The sequence below is a fragment of the Neurospora crassa genome, linkage group V (genome assembly GCF_000182925.2).
Source record: "Neurospora crassa OR74A linkage group V, whole genome shotgun sequence".
Lineage (NCBI taxonomy): Eukaryota > Fungi > Ascomycota > Sordariomycetes > Sordariales > Sordariaceae > Neurospora > Neurospora crassa.
Genome location: NC_026505.1, coordinates 5061604 through 5084112, shown reverse-complemented (window position 1 = coordinate 5084112; position 22509 = coordinate 5061604). Strand labels below are relative to the sequence as shown.

The window sequence follows — 22509 nt, the reverse complement described above, 5'->3', positions numbered from 1 at the left end:
GCTCCACGTCTCATTCCTTTTTCAAATTGCCAGTCAGTAAACACGTGGGGAAGGCACTAAGCCTGTTTTGGACCGAACTTTCGTGAAACCCACAGAACAATCGAGATGGGGATTGGACGGCATTCGCATTATCGATAAGTCAGCCTTGCAGCTACCGCTATACTATTTGTACATGGCGGGGCACAAACTACCAAAAACAAAAGTTGACTGATCAAGTCATCATCATCTGTAACCATCCATCCCACGAACTTCGAGCATCCTGCTGGACCTCTGAAATATCTATTAGGTATTAAATACCAACCGAGTCTACCAAGCAAACAGACCAAACATCCAAGTGTCAACCTGCACTACTTCCGGCGCAAACCACCAGACACAAGCAATCCAAGTCTAAATCAACAAAACCCCTACAAACAAAACAAAGAACACTGCCCTTACATCCAAAATGGACAAGAATCTCAACCAGCTCCTAAAATGGAGCATTGAAGCTCAAACCGCCGCCAACGCCGGCCAATCTTACCACTCCAACGGCGCCCCCACCCCTAATAACAACTCCGGCCCTGCCACCGGCACCGGCGCCGTGGCCACCTCTCCGGCTCCCCAGGTCACCGGCTCCGGCCCCCGCCCCGTCGATCCCGAAGTCCTCGCCTCCCTCTTCGGCGGTCCCTCCGAAGCAGAGCTCATGAAAGCCGCCATGGAAGTGATCACCGACCCTTCCCCCGAGACCACGCGCGAAAACAAGTTGATCGCCTTTGACAACTTCGAGCAGCTGATTGAGAACCTGGACAACGCAAACCTTCTTGAGGAACTGTCTCTCTGGTCCCCCTTGATTTCCTTGCTGGATCACGAGGACGAGGATATGAGGTACCACGCTGCCTGGTGCCTGGGCACGGCGGTGCAAAACAACCAAAAGACGCAGGAACGGCTGTTGGCCATGGGCGGCGTGCCCAAGTTGGTGGACCTGGCGATGAAGGAGGGCGAGTCGGAGAAGGTGAGGCGCAAGGCTACGTATGCGCTTAGCAGTGCGGTGAGGAATTATCAGCCGGCTATGGATGTCGCGGCGGACGAGATGCATAAGCGCGGTCATGAGGTTTTGGTGAACAACGGGACCAAGGTGGATGCGGCGGATATGGATAAAGTGGATGAGGTTATTGACGTTTTGAGAAACAAGGCCAAGTCTGCTTAGAGCTGTCTAAGGGGATGAGTAGGTTGAGGGTTTGGGGTTCATGATGGGGATGACCAAATGAAAGGAAAATGGGACTGAAAAGATATGGTTTTGGTTTTGGCATTGGAAAAGGCGTTTGGTTTTTTTTGTTTGGAGATCCTTGGTTGATCAAGACGAATGGGTTCTGTTGTCATAATATCTTGACCTGTTCTGTGCAAAGCTAGACTGGGATATGGATATGTGGTTCTAGACTTGGGAGTTGTTTATGAAGCAGATACCCTTGACGATGTCCGTTTACACAATCCAGTTCACGCAATGATGACACCCTTCCAATTGTTTTACGCATTTGTGATTCTACTTCTTTGATCTTTGACCGTCAGACCCGGTGGTATTGTTCTTCTTCCGTTTCCTTTCCACTTCGTCTATAAGCCTCCTCCTCGTGATGTTGTTACAAAAGGTATATATACACCCAACATACATCGTCCTTATGTGGTTAGTGTATTCGTATTGTACAAGTTTCACACATCTCCTCATCCTCCTCAATTGTCATCCAACAACTATCATGATGCGAGATGTTGTTCATCATCTTCTCATCCCCCTTCCTTGAATCTCGTCCCTTTCTCAACCTCTCACGATCAACAGCCCGTTTGGCGCTTAGTTGCTGTAGAAAGGAACGCCGAGGGACTGGAGCAGAAGCTTAGCCTGCCTGTCGGAGGTGGCTGTCGTCTTGATGGCGATGTGGCAACCGGGAATCATCTTGGCGGGGTACATCTGGAGAGGATAGAAAGTCAGTAATCTGTCGTCAAGTCCAAGAAAACAAGAAGACGAAGCAGACGGTAGGGCCAAAGCCGGAGCCAGAGCCGGAACCAGAACCCTCCCTACTGTAGCTTCGGCTCCGGCTCCAACTCCAAACTTTTGTTCTCCTCCGTCCTCTCTTTCTCTTCCACCCATCATTTCCCAAGAAACAAACTCACATCATAGTTGCATTCCACCTCGGGAAAAAGCTGAACATCCTCCGGATTCAAACCAAACTGCACATTACCGCTTCCATCACCCGTACTCGCCGGCACGCCCTTCCAATCCTTGATCCGGGGGAGAACCAAATGGATCAACCGATCCATAAACTCCCACGCCGCGTTTCCGTAAATCGTCGTCTTGCAACCAGCCGGTTTGTTCGCCTGCAGCTGCCACTGCACCACGTTGTTCTTGGACCTCGTCATCTCCGGCATCGTCCCCGTCATGGCCAGCAGCACCGCCCGGGCCACAATCAACAAGTCCGGGTTCTTGAGACCGAGCGGCACGAAGGTGGAGACGGTGATTTCCTTGATCTCGGGGATGTTGCGGAACGAAATGTCGCGCTCGCGAATGGGAAGCTCGGGGGCACCGCGGGGCGCGCGGCGGGCACGGTTGGCGAAGTAGGGCGAGTCGCCCTCCCAGGCACGCAAGCGCTCCGTGGGTTCCTTTTTGGGCGTTCCCGGGGGTGTGTGGATGTAGGCCAGGGTCATGAGGTCCGAGGCCATGACGGTGCGGAAGGTTTCCTTGAGACGAGGCATGTTGAAGGGGCCGGGAACGAAGTCGCGGGCGATAGGGTCGGAGGAGGGAGGGGATTGGATGGGGTGGAGGGGGCCGCGGTTGTACTTGGGGGGGTGGTATTGGTATCTGTTCGGTAGGAGGTGAGGCATGGTGGTTAGCAACGTTTAAACATCTTGTTTATGGTTTGCGTATATGTATGTATATATACATGTGTGTGGCTAGCTATGTAAACCACGGGACGGAGGGAGAGTGTATAACGCACCTGCTGCTAGGCAACCTCGCCTTCCTGTCGGCCGCGCGCTTCCATGGCCTGAACTCCTTCTTGTCCTCTTCGCTGGGGATGGGAGCGTCCAATGCCGACCGTGTCTCAAGCTCGGCGAGGTCGGGAATGTTGGATTTGGGAGTAGCGGCAGCAGCGCCGGCACCAGTTTGTGTCGAGGCGCATCTTCGGACGGCGAACTGAGCAGAGAAAGGCTGAAGAGCGCGAGCCGATCGCGAGACCCCGCGGAGACTGGCCATGGTGAATTAGGATACCGAAAAAAGAAACCGGCGTTCGGGCGGACGCTCTGGTTTCGGAATTGGCGACCGTGGAGGTTGTCGCTTCGGAGTGGTGGTTGAGGAAGAGGGTCCGGCGCACGCGGGAAATCGGGGCCGAAGGTCTGTCACGGACGGGCAGAGGGCAGCGAGGTTCCTTCTCCGGCAAGCGCAAGGTCCTGGTCCCGCGTCGAGGCTCGAAGAGGTGCCGGTCCCCGTTGTGCCGCCCGCCGGAATTTTTTTTGGAGCCTCTGCGGAGTCTCGAACCGGGGCCAATGCTTGGCAGCACGGGCCAAAGCTGGATGAGTTTGGGGTTAGGGATATGAGTCTGTTACCCCTGAAAGCGTTCCTGGACCCCTGAGAATGCATCTGATGTGGTTGATGAACTCTAAATAAAGCATGGATTTGGAAATATATCACTATGTTTGTACCAATATAAGCGATTCAGATCAGGATTCCAACACATTAAGACGACATGTATGATTAGATTAGGAGACACTTGTATATGCGTACGCTTCCTTTGCTCGAAGTATCCTCCGAGCCACTAATAATTACATCATTCCGCGCACACCTTATCAGCATGTCTAGCAATAACAACAAAGTATGTAACGGGGAAGAAAGAGAAAACAGAAAAAACATCCAAGTATCATCATCACCGTCCAAGACTACGTCCCCATCGCCTCTCAATATTCTTCCGCCCAGAGCCGCTTCTTCTCACTTGTCCCACACCCCCATCACCATCCCATTTCAACTCATAATCAGACTCCCCATCTTTGCCCAAATTGGGTAACTTCACCTTCACCATCCCCTCGTTTCTCCTTTCTATACTCCTCCTAGCAGGAGAAGTAGTCCCAGCCGGCTGAATACTGTAAAGCAACAACCTTGAGCCAGCACCGCAGAACTCCGTCTTATCACCGACGCAGAACGACCTCTTGCACTCATACAGCTCTGACGCCGCCACCGCCGTGTCCGCGAGCGAATTGCCGCAGTAACACTCCTTGCCGAACTCCACGCCAAAGAGACTGTAGCCCCTCGACTGACAGCGTTCGTGGCACATCTCGACCGTCATGCTCGTGCTGTTGGTGTACGAGTGAGCTTTGAGAATACGAGCCGTTGAGTTGTCGATGAAGCAACCCTGTGGCGTCGCCAAGCGCCCGTTAACCACGGACGGGTTGACGAGCCGGGGCGTCACGTAGTTAGTTTGTCTGAAGACGTCCAGACGAGCGCGGCCACCGCAGCGTGTTGATGGGTCACCGGCGCAGGTGAGATTACAGCCAGTCTGGCCGAGGCTGTAGCCGGGCTTGAACTCGAGACCACAGTAGCATTGGGATTGGAACTCGAGGCCGGCGAGGGGGTAGTTTTGCTGGGCGCAGTAGTTAAGACATTTTTGAATGGTCATGCCGGCGCTGTCGTATAGGTAGGTGCCATTGAGCGCGCGAGCAGTAGGCGCGGCGGTGTTGGAGTCACTGGCACATCCTTGGTAGTCCCAGTTCACAACAGCAGGAATTGTAGGCGAGGCTGAGGCGATGTTCGTGGTGGAAGTAGTGGCAGCAGTGGCGATGGTCGTGGTGGCTTGAGTAGGGGCTGTAGTAGCAACGGCGGCGGCGGTTGTAGTAGTTGTACTAGTTGTAAACAAGACTGGGGTGGTGTTCGTAGTAGAACTAGTAGCGGTAGTGGTGGTAGTGGTGACTGGAGCAGGATCTGTACTCGTGACAGCCGCAGCGGTTGTAGTACTTGTGCCAGCGGCAGGAGGGACTGAAGTGACAGTAGGTGCAGAGAGAGTGGTACTGACAACCGCAGGAGCAGTAGTAGATGAGCTGGATCCTGGAGCGACGCTGAGAGTGATACTCGTAGTAGGAGCATCACTTGCAGTGGGAGCGACACTTACGGAAATCGTAGTAGCAACGCTGGCACTATTCGTGGGAGTGACACTCGCTGAGTTTGTGGGAGCGACGCCTGTGTTAGAACCAGAAGATACACTCGCGCTTGGAGCAATACTTTCAGCAGGAGCAACGCTTTCTGAGGCGGCTGCACTGCCCGAGTGAGCAATGCTAGTACTAGGAACAACACTAGCACTGGAAGCAACGCTGGCCGAGGGAATGATGCTGGCCGATGGAGCAACACTGTCCGAAGGAACAACACTATTCGATGGAGCAACGCTGGCCGAGGGAGTAGTATTCTCCGAGGGGGCAATACTATCTGAAGGAGCAATACTATCCGAAGAGACCACGCTGGCCGAAGTGATAACGCTGGCCGAAGGAACAACAATGTCCGAGGGAGCAACGCTGGCCGAGGGAGCAACACTGGCAGAAGCACTACCGGAAGCCACTGTGGAGGCCGCTGTCGGAGCCGCGCCGGAGGCAGCACCCGAGCCGGAACCAGAAGCGACGATTGAGGTTGCGGCAGTACCGGAGACGGCCGGCAATGCGGCAGAAATAGCGTCCGATCCTGTAGCACTGGCAACTGATGAACCAGCAGCAGTCGACCCAGTGGCAGTCGAGCCGGTGGTAGTGGAATCGGTAGCAGAGCCAGTAGCAGTCGAACCAGTCACAACCGATCCAGAAGGACCAACAACACTATTCGAGCCCATAGCACTCGCCGCACTTGTCATTGTAGCAGCAGCACTCGTCGTGGTCGAGGCAGAAGCCACAGCAATGATCTGAGCTCCCCAAACAGCCTGGTTATTAAAACCACGTCCGACCGACTTCTTCATGTAGCACGGGGCCTGAATACCAGTACCACCGGGCACGTACGCAAACGCCATGCACAAGTCGGTGGTGGAGCACTTCTCGGCACACAGAGCGTAACTGTCGACGTAGGCGAGTGCCAAATCGCCCCCTTCGTGGTCGGTGAAGCACTCGAGGAGGAAGGTCTTGCCGTTGAGGGAGAGGTATGTACCATTATTGTTGTCGGGGCATTTGACGGATACGGCCGGCATGGTTGGGACAGCTGAGGATGTGGTAGTTGCCAATGCGGTGCTGGAACTGGAAGCGGTGCCGGAGGCAGTACCAGATGCCGTGGCGGATTGAGTGGCCGAGCCAGAAGCGGTGACTGAGCTGGAGGTGCCGTTAGGGTTGAGCTGGTACATGGAGAGCCCATTGCTACCACCGCAGATTTGTTGTTGATTGCCATTGCAAAGCATGTTGCAGCGGCCGTCGGTGACCGGGGCAGCTCCGTTGAGAAGGTCGTTGCCACAGAAGCATTCAGCCGAGTACTCGGTGCCAAAATACTTGTATCCAGCGCAGTACGTAGCGCAGTCATCAAGACTCATGACATTGGACTGAGTATTCTTGCCCTGGAGAGAGCGGGAGGCAACAGCATCGCTGTAGCAACCCAAGGAACTGTATTGACCAATAGACTGTGGGTTTCCAGGAGTGCCGGAAGCAATTGCAGATGAGGATGTGGAAGAAGCAGAAGCAGTGGCTGAAGCGGTCCCAGACGCTGTCCCAGATGAAGATGACACGCCGGTTGATGGGTTACCAATGACGGTTCCCTTTTGCTTGTAAACCGAAATACGGCCTGAACCACCGCATAGCTCAGTCGGATCGCCGCCACAGACGTAGTTGCAGGTCTTTTCATCAGCAACGGTACTACCAGGATTGAGATTGTTACCGCAGTAGCACTCTACACCCCACTCAACACCGAAGAAGGAGAAGCCAGCACAGGCTTGGGCGCAGCTCTCAATGGTGTTGGTGCTGGACTGTCCGACAATCCGGTCGTTCAGGGCTCTGGTCGCAGGGGATGCCGAGTTGTCGGTACGGCAACCAGCATACTCCCAGTCACCAACAACTGCCTTGCTCGCAGGGGGCCTGAAAGCGGGAGCGAGGGTACCATTCTCGGGGAAGTAGCCGGTGGTGTCATACCACATCATCATGTAGCTTCCCACACCACCGCAGAACTGCGACTTGTCGCCGGGGCAGATGTAGGTGTTGCAGAGGTAGTCGTCAACTTTCAGGCTTGCAGGTGGAATGCTCCGGCCGACCCAGCATTCATAGGTGTACTGGGTGCCGGCAAAGGCAGCCTTGTTGGTGATGGCATACTGCTGGCACTTTCCGTTGTCGTTATCCGAAGGGAACTGCGCCTGGGTGGTCTCAAGACGATTGGCGCTGCTGTCCCTGTAGCAACCAAGGTATTTGAAGCGAGCTGATCCATCTGGCAGTGTCGGGCCAACCTTGGTGGCACGTAGGGTACCGATGAAATTGACAACATGCACGCCGAAAGTGAGATCGTTAACGTTCAGTGTCCAGGCGCCAGAGTAAACGATGGGATCCGCGTTGAGAGGGGCAGCGCCGGGTGTGAAGAAGAGAGTAGCACTTTCGGATTTTCCAGGCTTGATTACCATGCCTTCAAAGAGATCACTGCTTGGATTTTGGGCACCAAGGACAGAACCCATTGGGGGCTTGGATTTGTCAATCATCAGGTCAGAACCGCCCTTGTTCGTGAACCGAATGGTCACTTCAGTGGTGGTCAAGCCAGGCGAAGTGCCCATGTCGATATTGAAGGTGCAAGTTTGAGTAGGGTCATTGCAGAAAGGAATCGTCACCCAGCCGCCTTCGCTGGTGGAATGTTCCAGGAGAGCAATGGGCTGCGAGTTGGCAGAACCGGTCAAGACAGAGTAGGCCATGCCACCGTCGGTGAAGACTGTGAATGTAGTAGCGAAGGAACCCAGCTTGGGTGCAAGGAACGTCATGTGAATGATCACAGATGATCCAGCGGCGACAGTAGAACCGATCGCAGGCAGATCCTCGGCAATGAAGAAACCGTCGGCATCAAGCTTAGAGTGAGTGCCATCGATGGTGACGTTCGCAAATGTAGCAGCTGCCGAGTTAGGGCTATCGGTGGTGAAAGCATACCCGAGGATTCTCATGGGTCTTTTACCCAAGTTCTGAATGACCACAGTGTTTTGCGATCCTCCTTCCGCAGAGGCTGATCCAATGACAAGCGGTTGGAAATCGACTGCATTGGGGTTGATGGCCGCAAATGGTCCGTCTGTCACTGTGTTGCCGGTCACAGAAAGGGGCTGTGTAGTCGAATAACCCGTAACAGCATTGACTGTGGTGAGGGTGACAGAGCCGGATTGCACACCAGGTTGCATGGTCGGGGAGCTTGTGCTGCCAGGGTCCAGCGTGTACCCACCCAAGTCGAACTTGATAGGGAAGGTGAAGGATTTGCCAGCAGTAACAGCGGTTTTGGGGAGGTCGGCTAAGGATACCTTGTAAAGGGGGTTGCCAGTTGTGATGTTGGTGATCTGGTTGACAGTGATCTTGGCAGTGCAAGTGACGTTGATCGTCTTGGATGTTCCGATGGGGACCTCTCCGAGGTTGAAAGGACCACCGCAGTCAAAAGGCAACTTGACAGGGGACCCGAAAGCCAGAATCTGTCCGGTGTATGTGCTGGTGTAGTACCGGCCATCGCCAAAAACGGGACGTTGGAACTTGGACAAGACTGGAGTAGCGGGAAGGGGAATCTTTACGAGCTGCCCATTCCGTGGCACCGCATGGTAGGCGCGAATTCCGTTGTCAGGATCACTCATCCAGAGAATGCCTGTTCCCGGTTGGCCGTTGAGGGTGGTGATGGTTGCGGATCCAGTACCAACTCTTCCAGCCGACTTGTCAGGGGTCGAACCAGCTACACTGAAGGCCGGCCTTCCGCTTGAGTCGTAACCAAGAGCGTAGGCATAAGTCGGGGCACCGACTGGAGTGATGTACATGTAGCCACCCTCAAGCGGATATGCGCCAACGTTTCCAAACATGGCTGTACCCTGAGGAGGAGTGATAGTCTGGATGATGTTGTCACCACCGCCGGTGCCCATCTTGTAGCCTCCTAGGTTATCAGCGTTGCAAATGTAGGCCTGGCCGTTCTTGCCTGCTGTTACCGCAAGCTGCTTGACACCACCGCCGCCAAATGGCAAGATGGAAACGCCACCACCACCCAGGTCACGGTCAGCAGAGTCGATAGCTTGGTAAGTGTATGGCTCGAAATAGTCTTGTTGCGTGACCTTTCCAGTGACGGGATCGATGGCCATATTGACGATGGCTTCGGAGAGTGTGTCGAGGTGGGTTCTGCCGCCGGCGGCTAGCTGTTGGTTCGCCATGACTCCGTAGCCGTTTCCAGTAGCGAAGAAGAGACGACTCGGGTTGTCCGAGGCCAGAATGGCACCGCTCTGCCAGATTCCGCAGCCACCACCGCCTCCTTCCCAGGTGCCATCTTGTTTGGGGGCACGATCACCACCAGCAGCGGCATAAGCTGTGACGAACTCACCACTGGAAGCTCTCATGCCAACTACCCAGCCGGTGTAGTTGAACAGATCGCAGTGGCCACCAAAGCCAGCGTAAACCACGCCATTGATAAGGTTCAGGGATGTGCGCTGAAGAACACTGCCACCGTTGAAGTAGCGGGTTTTGTCGTTATCGGCATACTTGCCTTCAATGTTGGTTGGAAAGCCGGGTCTCTCTTGCAAGGTCCATGCATCAATGGCATGGAAACGGTATGCACCGTTCTTCCAGCCTTTCGTGGTTGCGTCCCTGTAGCCCTTGGCCCAGAAGTAGATGGTTTCTGTGTTGGGGTCAATGATGGGCGTACCAGTGATACCGATTGTTCCGCTAATGTCGTTGCAGTTGCCCAAGTCGGACACCATGAAAGGGGCTTCTGCGGGATCCTGCTCGCTCAGATCACGGCTGCTGTAGAGTGTGCCGTTCACCGCATCGAGAACGTAAATGCGGTTTTGCTCTGAGAAGGCAATGACTGTTTGCTTTCCCGTAGCCTTGGGTGTGTAGACTAGGAGTTTAGAGTAGAACTGCTCAATCTGGTTGAGAGGATTCTTCGGTGTTGTGAAGGACCAAATCTGGCCAAATGCGCCTCCCTCAATGGTTGCTGGATCCATGTTGTGGGTTGGGAGGTAGCCGACAGCAGCCGAGTCTTGCCAAAGTTGATCTGTTAGCAATCCCGATTCATAGGACATTCAAGGCACATAGAGTTTGACTCACCGGCATCCATAATGGTATCCGTTGGGTCCATTGCCCATGTTGCCGTGCAGAGCGCAAGGCTCGCAAAAGAGCGTAAGAGACCTAGGGGCCTCATTTTGGCGAAAGGATATTACAGTGAGTGTGTCGAATAAGTCATGAGGATATGAGTAAAGACTGTAGGTGAAGGGTATATCCACCAGGTTACCCCGATGAAAAGTGTATATAAAACAATAACGAGTGACTACCACATTGGGGGGAATGACGAAGTGATGTCGAGGTGTCCGAGGTACTAGATCAACCGGAATCGGCTCTTGAGACAAGACCACGAAGTCATCAAAATGACTCGACAAAGAAGTAGAAGGATGAGTGAGATCTTGAGTCAGGAAGGGATGGGAAACAATCGCATATAGCTGTGTCTCCATGTTAGATGGAGAAGCTACCCAGAGATCTCTGTGATCCAACGTGATCTAAGACCAGACGGGCGCTACCGAATGGGGCTTGCGCCGATTCCATTCCAACGGGTCTCGAAAGGGTCTCGACGCCGGTCTTGGGCATTGATCGGCCCATTGAAGGTCAGCCTGGGTGTCTTTTCGGCCTTGGCAGCTGGCCAATACACCTCTTCAGGCTGTCTTTGGCAGTCTAGGTACGTCTTTTGTCTCTCAGCCAGCCAAAGGAAGGGGATAGCGGGACGTGGCTTGAAGTCTTGGACTGTCTTGAGAGCGCAGCTTGAACCGTCATTACCACAAGTCGAGGTGTGCCTGCGGTGTGCTTGAAGGGTTCTCCGGGGTGACAGCCACATCAACATGTCAGTCGGTGTCAACCAGCAAACACTCATGACTGTGGCCAACTCGGCGTTTGCTCGTCCCACAAACTATCGACGGGAAGGCAAATTGGGTTCTTAATATGGCATCTTGCGAGACCTCCCTTGGGCTGGGGCTCAGCTGAAGGGTATTCTGCCAACTTTTGGATTCTGCTGTTTTCATGGGCTCAACCCAGCGGGATGTGATGATGACTGAAGATGACCAGAGACCAGGCAGCGAGATACCTCGCACCTCGGTTAGAAGTCGCCAAACAAACCATGATGGTACCGGGGGGGAAAGCAGTGATTGTTCCGTGTACAGTCAGTGTGCGAAAGAGGTGAGCGCGTGTTTCTGATGATGGTGTACCGAGGTTGACCTGTTAACGCGACAAGTCAAATCTCACTGAACACATCGATGAATGTCGTTGACTGGCCGTCTGGCAGTCTGGTCTGGTACCATAGTAACTGCCTGTCGAAGATCTAAGCGAAGATGGAAGGAATCCATCTCAACAAGGGAGGAGGAGCTCTCACTTCCTCCCAAAGCAGAAAGCGAGACGTGACTGCCAAGACCAGCGAGGTTGAATGTGGAGGCAAGACCCTCAATGCACCCCGGTTTAGGCTAGCCTACGGTGGCCCAAGTGTGACCTAGGTCGTTTATAAAACTGGTCCAAGCTCCCATCTGCAGCCAGCTGTCTGCCATTTTATATCAACACCTCTACTACACTTACAAAATTCAATACTCACGCCCAGACCTTGAACTTTGACCAACCTTTCTAGCTTCCTTCCTTCTTTCTCTTCTTCCTTTTTTTCACTACCTTTTTTTTTTTTTTTTTTTTTTCCCTTTTTCGCCTTCGTTTTCTTCTTTTTCCTTTCTTCTTATTCTTCTCATCTTTTTCTTCTCGTTTTCTTCTTCTTTTTCTTTCTTTCTTTTTAGCCCCGGCCCGGGAAAGGGGGGGGGGGGGGGGGGGGGAGGAGTGCGGGATCCATTTGCATTGTTACCTTACCCCAATTCAAAAATTTGGAGAACCAACTACAGGGTCTATTTGCATTGTCACCCTACTCTTCTAGTCTGGAAGCAATGAAGTAATGAAGCAATGAAGCAATAAAGCAATGGGAGTCAATGGGAGTTAATGGGAGTCAATGGGAGTCAATGGGAGTCAATGGGAGTTAATGAGAGTTGATGGGAGTTGATGGGAGTTGAGGTGACGTTGTAGGAGACGGCTTATTAAGGTTATCTTAGCACAAGGAAGATTCCACCCCCCAGTGCAAGCCTAATGCCTGCAGCTGGTTGGACTTTAAGTTTTTGGAACTTTTGGATAAACGACCCAAGGCACACTTGGGCCACCGTACTAGCCTGGTTCGGGGCTGCCTGCCCTGTCAAAACCCCAGAAGATAGCAGGGGTAAGTGCACTAAGCATCGGTACTGGTGTAAAGTACCGGTACTTTGTGCTTCGTCGCAACACCCCAGTTGTCTTCCCCCCCTGCTTTCCTTGATCCTTGCCTTGTATCGCGACTTCTCGCTTTCCACAATTAAGTCACCACCAACTCCCGTCACCACTGCACCCCTCACCACCCACCCTGTCCAGCCAACCCAACGGCAAGCAATCTAACTGAACGAACGAAACACAAACCAAAGTCGGGCAGTGTTGTCCCGCCTATTCTCGTTCCTCTCAGCCTCAACGTACCAGTCACACAAACATCACTGGACCGCCTGTCTGTTTGACGGGTCGTGGCGCGTGGCGTCTCTGCATCATTTCCCCTTGCAGCGGTTTAACCATCGGATTCTCTTTTGGCTTCTTTTCCTTCCAATGCCCAGCCCGTGTCCCCGACCGCCGACGGCCGACACTGCGAAAACCCGTTATAGAAAATTGACAAAAGCAAAAAGCGGTCACAAAGACTTCGGACGTTTGACCTTTTGCATATCATTCGCTTAACGACTCCCAGTTGAGCCAGTCTGGTCAAAACTACTATTACTATTTTCTTTACCCCCGCATTGCGCAAGTCGTCGTGAAGTCTGTGGGCGTACGGCGTGAGGCGTCAGTAGTACGAGAGAGCAAAGGCGCTGCTCGTCCAGTGAGCAGAGGAAGAGATTGAGAAAGTGTTCGTTCCTGCATTAGTTTTCCCCTCTGTCCACACCCACTTGCTGCATCATAACGGCCATTCGCGACTCTGCCGCTGCCCTCTTTCCAATCCGTCAACGAGCCATTGCTCTCTTTCCTTTTCTGTACCATTGCTCATTTCCGAGTGTTTTGAGGCGGGTGACTACGATTCTCCATTGCCTCTGATAGTGCTCAAAAGTAACCAAGTGGCCATGAGTGGATGACCAATCCATTATCCCAACCGCTGTGATGATTATTTCCAAAGTGTCAATGGGGAGATTGACCGTTATCGTGGTTTTACAATGGTGGAGAATTGAACGATAATGATTATAGTTGGTTGTATTTCCTCGTTTCTGACTTGCACGTTATTCAGATTGCTTTGCCACGAGGAAGTCGCAGAAGAAGCCCATTTTGGCAATACACTACTATTCCATGTCGGAACAATCCGTCACGTTGATCGATCTACTGGGGAAATGGCATGCGCCCAAAGATCGGTAGATGCTCACGTCTTGGGTAATTGCAATGACGATCACGGATCCTCCCGAGCAGACATCAACATAACTTCACCTTTTGCCTCTTGCCAATAGCAAAGGACATCATGACAGACTACACGAAACCGAAGACTATAGGGAGCAATGATGTAAACATTATCGGTAAAGATCTGGTAGTTTATGTTCCAGATTAGATGGCTCCAGGAGAATGGCACCTTGGTGATATCACATAGCCAACTCCAAAGAGCTCAACTTGCCGCACCGTCCCCCAATGTCCTCTCGCACCCTATTTTGACTTCACGCACCCCTCTTTCCCCATATGCCAAACGATGACAGCTGACATATAAAGTCCCGCGTTTTGTATAGTAAAACCCACTTTTAGAATGTCATGTAATATTCAATCGTATGTCAATGAAACTTTACGATTTTACTATCACTATACAGTCAAGGCTATATTTCTATGCAGCTGCATCGCTATATAACTACATTTATACCTATTCAATTGATTGTACTTAATTCAATAATAAACAGTAAAGTGCTTATACTTTATAGTTAGCTATATTCAATAACTCCTATATCTTTATAACTTGGTGCATTTTGAATCTCTAGAGTATTGGAAATACGGGAATCTATACGTAAAAACGGCTTGTAATTATGACAGCTGAAATAGGGTGCGTGAAGTCAAAAAGGGTGCATGAGGACATTGGGGACGGTGCGGCAAGTCAAGCTCTTTCCAAATATCCTGGACGCAACTGAGAATTTCGGGATGAAAAGTGTGACAGGCATGAAGAGAAATTGACTTTGGAAGGAAACGAATCATGGCGACCATTCTCCAGAGTCAAGCGACTTCGAAGCCAGCTCCTTAGTGTCGTGCTATCTTTTGACACTCAGGAACAACACCTCCAAGGCAAAACCATTCGATTCGTCCTAAAACACCGTCATCAGTCTACTCACATAACTCCCAAATAGGCATTCAAGCGCGGCGATCAATGACAACAACAGTGGCATTACAAGCAAAGTTAACCTTGACGACACAACAATTTATGTAGGTACCCAAACAACTGTTATGTATTAGAACTAACTATTAAAGCACTAAAGCACAAAAAGCAAACCACAAAAGTGTTTACTGTTCGTACAGCCAAGCACAAATGGTTATAAAAGACGGGGAGAGCTAAAGAATCCAAGCAAGTATTACCCATTCAATTTTTTTTTCTCAACCGTTTTCTTCATCCCCTCATCCCTTCAAAGCATGAAAAGCAAGTGGTCATAGTCATGGCCTTGGATGACCACGCACCCACCCCCTTTCCTTACTTGGCAACATAGTTGCCAGGAACGTAGTAGCCAAAGCTGTTGGAGATAGTCCAATGGTTGCCAGAGTCGTCCCACTGGCCCCTGTTCTTGGCGTAGCTGACACCATAGGGGGTACCATAGTAGTTGCAAGTGAAGACGCCGTCCTTGCCGTTCTTGTAAATGACAAAGGCGTTGAAGAAGATGCAGGCCTGGCCCTTGTTGGTGCCGTGCTTCGCGTTGTACTCGGTCTGGGCCTTGCAGCTGGCGGCGCAGAGTTCCGGGGCAAAGGGGACGTTGGTGCCAAAGGTCTGCGTGCGGAGGTAGCCGTGGTCGATGACGGGCGCGGGCGCGTTGATGGCGGCGTCGCCAAAGGTGACGGGGCCCTGCAAGCCGTCGACCGTGGGGCCGCTGGACTTGGTGAAGGCCGTGGAGCCGGCATAGACTACCTTGAAGGCCTTGCCCTGGTACTGGTAGAACGACTTGGCCGAGGTGGCGACGAGCGGCATGCCGTAGAAGGCACACTTGATCAGTGTGGCCGAGGCGGCGTCGGCATTGCCAGGGCAGCCGAGCGCGGCATTGGGCACCTGGGTGGCCTTGCTGATCTCGAGCGGTACGCGCTCGTAGTAAATGTTGAACGAGGTGCAGCCGGCAGTGGCGTCGCAGATGGCGGCGCACTTCTTGGGGTCGTACGAGGTCAGCTTGGAGCTCGTGTAGGTGATGTAGGACTTGTCCTGGGCCACCGCATTGAGGTTGACAAAGTTAGGCACGGCCGCGTAGCCGGAAGGGACGTTGGCCGCCTTGACAGCGTCGGTGGCAGCGGTAGCGAAATCCGCGTAGCTGGTGAAGGCCTCAGGAGTATCGGGAGACACCTGCGGACCATTGAAGGTGCGGACAATACACGAGGTGGCCGGGCCGTCGGCGCGAGCGACGTTCGCGTTGCTGCGCTTCAAGAGGTTGACGGTTATGACCTCGGGAGGAGTGTCGTCGGAGGCCTGAGCCACAGCAGGGGGAGTGTCGACAACGGTGGCCACAACTTCCGCGGCCACGGTGTTGGAGTCAAAGGTCTCGACGTTCTGAGGAACGGCGTCGCCAACAGGGGGGGTGTCGGTGGAGTCAGCACCGGCAGCCACGGACTCGTCATAGCTGTCGATGGGCAGGTCCTGGCGCTTCAGGTGGAGCGGCGAGGCTGAGACGAGGCCCAGGAAGAGGGAGGAAATGATGATGTTCTTGCGAACCATTTTGAAAAACAGCCAAGTGAGTTGTCGGAGAAGGAGGAAAGATGTGTGCTCAAGAAGGATAGATGCCTTGATGGTTTGTGATGAGGCTGCTTGAAGGCTTGAGTGGATTGCTTTTTAACTTTCGAGGGGGAAGGTTGGGAAAGATGGAAGATCTTATAGTTTGAGAAGACTATAGAGACGAAGAGGGAACTTGATGTCCACAAAGATCGATCACGATGACTGGATTTGGAACGAGTTGCCCGCAAGCCATCCAAACGCCATCAGACGCGGTCGAGTGAGACTGAGTGACTGAGTGGTGTAAGTGAGCCCGCCCGGTGGTGCGAATACGGAGGTCTCGACCGACCCGACCAATTCGGAGCCGCAAGTGGCTTACTACTATCCATCGACTATCGGCTCGGCAGTGTTTTCCAATGGAGAAGAAAGAAAGGAAAGAGAATAACCGACTAAGGTTGAGAAGGTGACCGTCGTCTAGTCCGGAATAGGGCTCCGCGCTCGTTGGCGCTCGTTGGGCTGGACCGGCTTTGTGGAAATGACCAGCCACATACCACCCCCTCACGATGCATGCATTGGAAAAGCAGGAGCATCACAACTAAACTGTATAGTTCCACAAAATATGAGCAACAACATGATGTGCCCAACTGAAAGGAGATAGCTGTCCGTGAAGGAGGCGCCCACTATACGAGCTAGCGAGCTAAAGGCAGTCTGAGCCTGGGACAAGATGCCCAAAAGCGGACTTTTGCAGCCCTTTGCAGCTCAATGTAATTCACAGTTCACACAGTAGCTGACTGTAGATGTCGGGGTAACCAGCCATGGACGTGGTGGGCTTGAGCTGTCAGATGTCGTGAGGCTTAGCGTTGATTCTATGTGTTCTGGACACCGGACACTCTTCTCCCTTACCGCCTTGGACAAGCATGATCGTGGAAACGAGGATGGAAATGGTGCGGTTTTCCATGAGTTGTCAAGAAGACGATGTGTCCGTCAGCCAGCCTCAACTGCCATCTATCATGTCATATGTCCATGTTCATGTTTATCTGTCATGGGTGATGGGTGATATTCCAGACAAGATGGCTAGAGGGAGGACTCCCAACGGAAACAGAAGTGTTCTTTCTCGCGCAGTGAGCTAAGTAGGTAGATAGCTGTTTAGCCGTCAAGCCCTCGCCCACTGCTATTTTGGGTCGGAAACTTCCAGTTAAACGTTCCACTCATGCAGGTCTCCGATATTTTCCGCTTCCCCGGAGTCCAATTTGGGTCCAGGTTTATGGAAAATGTAACAGAGGCGAGAGAGCTACAGAGAGATGGAGATAGACATGTTTCCTTCCAAAGTTTCTTTCCCACTCCAACACAATGTTATGCGGCTAGGTAATAGGTTTCTTGAATCTTGAGAGAGCCTAGAGTCCAAAATTACGCAGAAAAGGCAGAGACGTACTTCCCTAAAGGCTGTGGCATTTTGGTTTCGCACCGTGATCTTGTTACTAGAAAATATTAGCCATGGCGGCATTGCCATTGTGGCCCTGCTAGGCGGATAGAGAAAAGAGGCTCGTATGGGATCCAATCCCAGTTGAAGATCCGGATGTCGATGTCAAGCCACGGCAATGTGAATGAACTGAGGGGACAACTCAATATTTGCTGGTGTACTGTGTGAATGAGATGTGAATGGACGACTTCACAAAACGATAGTGTCAGTTTATTACTGTTGGTCGTTGTGAGAAGAACGGTCACTGGGGAGTGGAAAGAGCCAACCATTCATTGTTACGGTGGAAGTGGTAAATGAAGGTATCCTTGACCGACCGCCTTCCATTTGTCAATTCCTCGGGCTCTTCTACAAATGAAAAGCGCCAATGTCAAGTAGACGTAGAAAGCACGATCTGTTGTCAAATGGGTGAGTGATCGAAAGAAGGGAAGGTGGTGACTAACAAGAGGTGAAGTAGCTTCCAATGTACCTGCATAAACTCAATCGATCGCTGCTACCCAAGATTAACAGAAAAACGATCAAACTACTTCATTTGCAGGCGCATGATTGGAAGACAAAAGAAAATAAGGCCATTCCCCACCTTCCTCCCCAACTGTGGCTTGCAGAGAGTTGAGTGTTCAGTGTATCGGTACTACGGATCGACCTTGTGTCCAGTCGTGTTTGACAATGTACCTTGACATGTAGTTAGTACGCCAAGTAATGCTTCAGCTTTTTTCATTGACGCCACAAGATCCACCCACAGCCGGAGCGCCCGTTAGGTACTTACGTCCCAGCGTTTTGTTTGTTCACAACTGATGCAACGACTCAATTATCTTGGCATCGTCTACATATGCTTATTCCGTCTGGACCATTCACACACCGTGGATTACCTGCCGTACGGAAGACAGCAGAAAATGGACGGAGCAAAGTTGCCAACTGCGGTATTGCTTGCTAGTAATTAGTGTAAGTGATAGTATCCCGTAACGTAGCGCATCCCCCGGCTGTGTGGTCGATCACTTGAACCAATAGAAAGACGGCAACCATCATGATCGGCCTACTGTGTCGCTGTCACCTACGAAGGCCACGCGACCTTGGCAGCTCATGGCATTTCCCGACTCGATGGATCGAGCATCAACCACGGGCGAATTTTGTCCAGGCCGGCTGGGCCGACAATCACTCTTCCAGGGTGGGCGGCCTGGCTGAGATTTCGGAACAGACATTGCTTGGCTCGAACCCGACCCTAGACAATAACGCGGTGCATTTTGTTCGGAAAGAGACCCAGAACACTGGGGCACTGGGGCACTGGGGCACTGGGGCTTTACTCAGCTTGTCAAACCAACGCCTTTGCTTCGGGTGAACTTTTCTGATTTTCCATGAGAAGGCGATGTTGTGCCTAGAGCTACCTCTATCCCATCAGCCGTTATCATTGTTATCACTAGGGCTGTTCTATCATAGAGAAGAGAAGCAACAACAGTCAACACATCCCGCGTTATCATCATCTTTACAGCATTCTCCGCGGAATATCTAGAAGAAAATTCGCCCCTTCAACGGTTACAAGTAAGACTTGATCGTTGTCCCCATCCCTTTCTCCCTCGGACTTGAGACTCCATCCTATGATATACATAACAGTGTTCTTTTGACTCTTTACTTTACACTCTTGTTCATTTGAGGGCCGTCGAAACCACTTTCAAGATGTCCAACGACCTCACCACAAAAATAATATCCTCGTACGGCAGCCGGGAGACACACAGCACCGGCGAAGGAGGACTAGATGTCAACAGTGCTGCCGCCGGGTGGGATTCAAGTCGGCCAGGCTCGATTTATACTTCCTCGAGGCAGTCGGCAGCAACACTACCGAGGGCGGCCAAGAGAAAGTTCAAGAGTTACCGGCTCCGAGGCGAGTACGAGAAGCCATGGCTCGCCGACCCGGCCATGAAGAAGACCAGGTGGAACAATTGGATCGTTACCGCCTGGTGTCTGGCCGGGTTTGCGGGTGCCGCTGTTCTTTGCTATACAGGCGTCAAGCAGTACCAGACTGGGCCGATATGTCTGGTGTTCGAGGATGACTTCAAGACGCTGGATACGAGTGTCTGGTCGCACCAGGTGACGGTATGTCAATATATTATTTTACTTTGCAAAGTCACTATTCTCACTTGCTCCTTATCAGCTCGATGGCTTCGGAACAGGGTCCTTTGACTGGACCACCACCGATTCCAAGAACTCGTACGTCGACGGGGAAGGACTTCATATTGTCCCGACTCTCACGACTGAGACAACGGACATCACTGCCGACCAGCTCTATGCCAACTACACGCTCGATTTGAGGAAAGACAAGTCTTGCACGGGCACAACCAATGCCTCTTGCGTCGCTCATTCCGACCCAAAGACGGGTGCCATGATCCCACCCGTCCGGTCCGCTCGCCTAATCACCAAGGACACCAAGACACTCCGGTACGGTCGTGTCGAAGTTGTCGCCAAGCTTCCCAAGGGAGACTGGTTGTGGCCTGCCATCTGTAAGCCTAACTTTTCCCCTATCATTTCCCGTATCGTACTAACAGCAAATTCAAGGGATGATGCCCCAAGACTCCACTTACGGCGTGTGGCCCCGCTCCGGCGAGATCGACATCATGGAATCCCGCGGCAATGGGCACGACTATGCACCCGGCGGACGAAACCTATACTACGGCTCCCTCCACTGGGGTCCTTCAGGCGCGACAGATGCCTACTGGCGGACCACATCGGCCAAGCGTCTCAGGCGCAGCGATTTCTCCGAGAGCTTCCACACGTTCGGCCTTGAGTGGGACGCGAAGTACATGTACTTTTACATGGACAACCGGCTTACGCAGATCATGCATGTCGGGTTCAAAGCTAAGGACGACCTCTGGAAAATGGGTGAGTTTGCGGAGATGAGGGAGAACGATACCCTTCTTGAAAATCCGTGGGCGGGAAGTGATTCCACGACGGGAAACGCGCCTTTTGATCAGCCGTTTTACCTGATTTTGAATGTGGCGGTGGGGAGTAGGATAGGGTGGTTTCCGTAAGTTGGCCCCTTTTCTTTCAAGTCAATGGGTAAACGTGAAGAAGGAAAAGTTGCTAACAAGATGGACGATGGAACAGCGACAACAAAGGAGACAAACCTTGGCTTGACTCGGCGACCAACGCTCAGTGGACGTTCTGGTCGGCTGCCGACCAGTGGCTGCCGACTTGGGGAGAGGGTGATCAGCGTGGTATGACGGTGAAGTCGGTCAAGATGTGGAGGCAGGGTGCTTGCTAGGGAGAGGACATGAACGTTTTTTTTTCTCTCTTTTTTCTATTACACCCTAGACTGTTTGTACAACTCTAATAACTGGATTAATGTGCGATGCGTGTGATGGGGTGGAAACAGGATCAAGGTTAAATGTATGGTTAGAGTATGTGGATTTTGTAGTCTAGTCTCTGCGAGTTCTGCACATTTTGTACGCATCAATGTATTACAAATCTCGCGTCAAGCATACATACATGCGCAGGTGGTTTGCCAGTCGCTAAACATTCTATGTAGGCCTTATATAGATTACCTTTGGAGCACCATTTACCGTCGGGGCTGGGAGGGGTCTAGCAGTAACGTCCACCTCAGGAGGTAGTTGGTATAGCGGTCAGTCCATCGCCGGCTATCAGAGAGAGTGTGGTTTCGATCCCATGACGGTCTGCAACTTGTATGCTTAACCCGACTTTTTTGCCCTTTTTGTCCTTTTGCTGAGAATTCATCCCAACCTCAGTTGAGTGAAGGCGCCTGGCAACAAACAATTTACCTAGGCAGGAGCGCGACCCAGCTCAACACCAACCAACTGCCAAAGTTTCCCTTTGCAAAGCAGGTAAGAAGCAGTCCCTTGTCTCATCTGCCCGTGCCTGCCGATTTTGTCCAAAGAAACTGGGCATTGAGATGGCTTGCTCGACGGACTGGACGATTGTTGTCTTTTTTTGACACTCGGGACCACGGCGATGTGATGGGGCCGATATAAACACCAATGAACTCGGTCAATTCGAGTATCCCTCTTCCTTTCTTATCATTCTTTCCTATTCTCTACGTTGTACCTGATCAAAACAACCCCCTTTTCGATCAACCACATGGATCGCAGCGAGAGCAGCATTTTACCACCGTTGCTGGTTAGCATTTTGAATCTTATCAACCGCAAATGCCTCGAGCAGTCAACGTCGACAGTAAGCGCTGCTATTAGCAATCGGAATGTCTTCAGACCGACACTCACGCTCATAGACCAAAACGCACACGGCGTCAACCTTTCATCACACCCACACCGAGCGAATTGCCACGAGCACATAGGATATTTGCAGCAAATGAGGAATCCGCCCCCTCTCAAATGGGTGCTGCGGATCGGATGCTCCCCCTATTTTGTCACTGCGTTTCCTCCTCTCAGCTTACGTTCTGGATGGACGCCACGCGGTTCAGCGCGTTCCTTGCGGCTCGACCCTCTGGAAGAAGTTGTCAGCCAGCCGCCCTCACAACCAGTCACTCTTGTGTAACACGTCATCCAGGGTCGAAGATCTCGGGTGAGTGAGATGAGGGTTCACATCCACGTGAACATTCTTCTCATATTCAGTGATGATCCTCGGCGGCAAATTCGACACTTCAATGGTACCATCGTCATCGCCCGTCATGGCACCAAACTTCTGAGAGTGACAAAGGGGAGAGCATCTGGAGATGCAAACAAACGCCAAAGGTCCAGACTAACAATGATTGTTCGCAGGCTGAATTCGCAATTTCCACACACTGTAAGGCATTCACGACATCAGACGATATAGAAAAAGAAAAGAATCGATAACAGCGAGTGATAGCACAATTGATCGGGTAACGATAGAACCCCTGTCTGTCACCGGAGTCTGGCCAGGAGGGTTGCTTCGTTCAACGTCAGTGCATCCATCTTCAGCTAACAAGGGAAGCAGGGAATCCCAA

At 52.2% G+C, this 22509-nt stretch overlaps 5 protein-coding genes across 6 annotated transcripts; 2 read left to right on the top strand and 3 right to left on the bottom strand.

The window, feature by feature from the left end:
* Nucleotides 1-230: 230 nt before the first annotated feature.
* NCU04172 (hsp70-like protein) lies at nt 231-1475 on the top strand. The gene has a single exon (XM_955637.3). It carries the CDS (start codon nt 443-445, stop codon nt 1181-1183), a length of 741 nt encoding a protein of 246 aa, XP_960730.1. The 5' UTR covers nt 231-442; the 3' UTR covers nt 1184-1475.
* A 9-nt stretch (nt 1476-1484) lies between these two features.
* On the bottom strand, nt 1485-3489 carry NCU04171 (mitochondrial 54S ribosomal protein YmL7/YmL5). The gene is made up of 3 exons (XM_955636.2): nt 2958-3489; nt 2137-2821; nt 1485-1933 (listed from the first exon to the last, which is right to left on the bottom strand). Exons 1-3 carry the CDS (start codon nt 3212-3214, stop codon nt 1817-1819), a joined length of 1059 nt encoding a protein of 352 aa, XP_960729.1. The 5' UTR covers nt 3215-3489; the 3' UTR covers nt 1485-1816.
* Nucleotides 3490-3843: 354 nt separating this feature from the next.
* On the bottom strand, nt 3844-10533 carry NCU04170. Of its 2 annotated transcripts, XM_011396321.1 has the most exons (3): nt 10216-10533; nt 8108-10147; nt 3844-8047 (listed from the first exon to the last, which is right to left on the bottom strand). In XM_011396321.1, exons 1-3 carry the CDS (start codon nt 10307-10309, stop codon nt 3882-3884), a joined length of 6300 nt encoding a protein of 2099 aa, XP_011394623.1. In that variant the 5' UTR covers nt 10310-10533; the 3' UTR covers nt 3844-3881. The 2 variants fall into 2 exon arrangements, with proteins under 2 accessions (XP_011394623.1, XP_011394624.1); XM_011396322.1 differs by having other exon boundaries at nt 3844-10147.
* Nucleotides 10534-14541: 4008 nt separating this feature from the next.
* On the bottom strand, nt 14542-16650 carry NCU04169 (hypothetical protein). The gene has a single exon (XM_955634.3). The coding sequence runs from the start codon at nt 16109-16111 to the stop codon at nt 14891-14893; it is 1221 nt and encodes a 406-aa protein (XP_960727.1). The 5' UTR covers nt 16112-16650; the 3' UTR covers nt 14542-14890.
* Nucleotides 16651-18571: 1921 nt separating this feature from the next.
* On the top strand, nt 18572-21050 carry NCU04168 (hypothetical protein). The gene is made up of 4 exons (XM_955633.2): nt 18572-19670; nt 19729-20074; nt 20130-20598; nt 20679-21050. Exons 1-4 carry the CDS (start codon nt 19254-19256, stop codon nt 20833-20835), a joined length of 1389 nt encoding a protein of 462 aa, XP_960726.1. The 5' UTR covers nt 18572-19253; the 3' UTR covers nt 20836-21050.
* The last annotated feature ends 1459 nt before the right edge of the window (nt 21051-22509 follow it).

Bases quoted from the DNA above. Each gene is read 5' to 3' on its own strand.
- NCU04172 (XM_955637.3), top strand. From the start codon at position 443: ATGGACAAGAATCTCAACCAGCTCCTAAAATGGAGCATTGAAGCTCAA.
- NCU04171 (XM_955636.2), bottom strand. From the start codon at position 3,214: ATGGCCAGTCTCCGCGGGGTCTCGCGATCGGCTCGCGCTCTTCAGCCT. The intron at 2,822-2,957 runs GTGCGTTATACA...CCTACCGAACAG, and splicing joins GCGAGGTTGCCTAGCAGCAG to ATACCAATACCACCCCCCCA. The intron at 1,934-2,136 runs GTGAGTTTGTTT...TATCCTCTCCAG, and splicing joins AGGTGGAATGCAACTATGAT to ATGTACCCCGCCAAGATGAT.
- NCU04170 (XM_011396322.1), bottom strand. From the start codon at position 10,309: ATGAGGCCCCTAGGTCTCTTACGCTCTTTTGCGAGCCTTGCGCTCTGC. The intron at 10,148-10,215 runs GTGAGTCAAACT...AACTTTGGCAAG, and splicing joins GGATACCATTATGGATGCCG to ACTCGGCTGCTGTCGGCTAC.
- NCU04169 (XM_955634.3), bottom strand. From the start codon at position 16,111: ATGGTTCGCAAGAACATCATCATTTCCTCCCTCTTCCTGGGCCTCGTC.
- NCU04168 (XM_955633.2), top strand. From the start codon at position 19,254: ATGTCCAACGACCTCACCACAAAAATAATATCCTCGTACGGCAGCCGG. The intron at 19,671-19,728 runs GTATGTCAATAT...GCTCCTTATCAG, and splicing joins TCTGGTCGCACCAGGTGACG to CTCGATGGCTTCGGAACAGG. The intron at 20,599-20,678 runs GTAAGTTGGCCC...ACGATGGAACAG, and splicing joins AGTAGGATAGGGTGGTTTCC to CGACAACAAAGGAGACAAAC.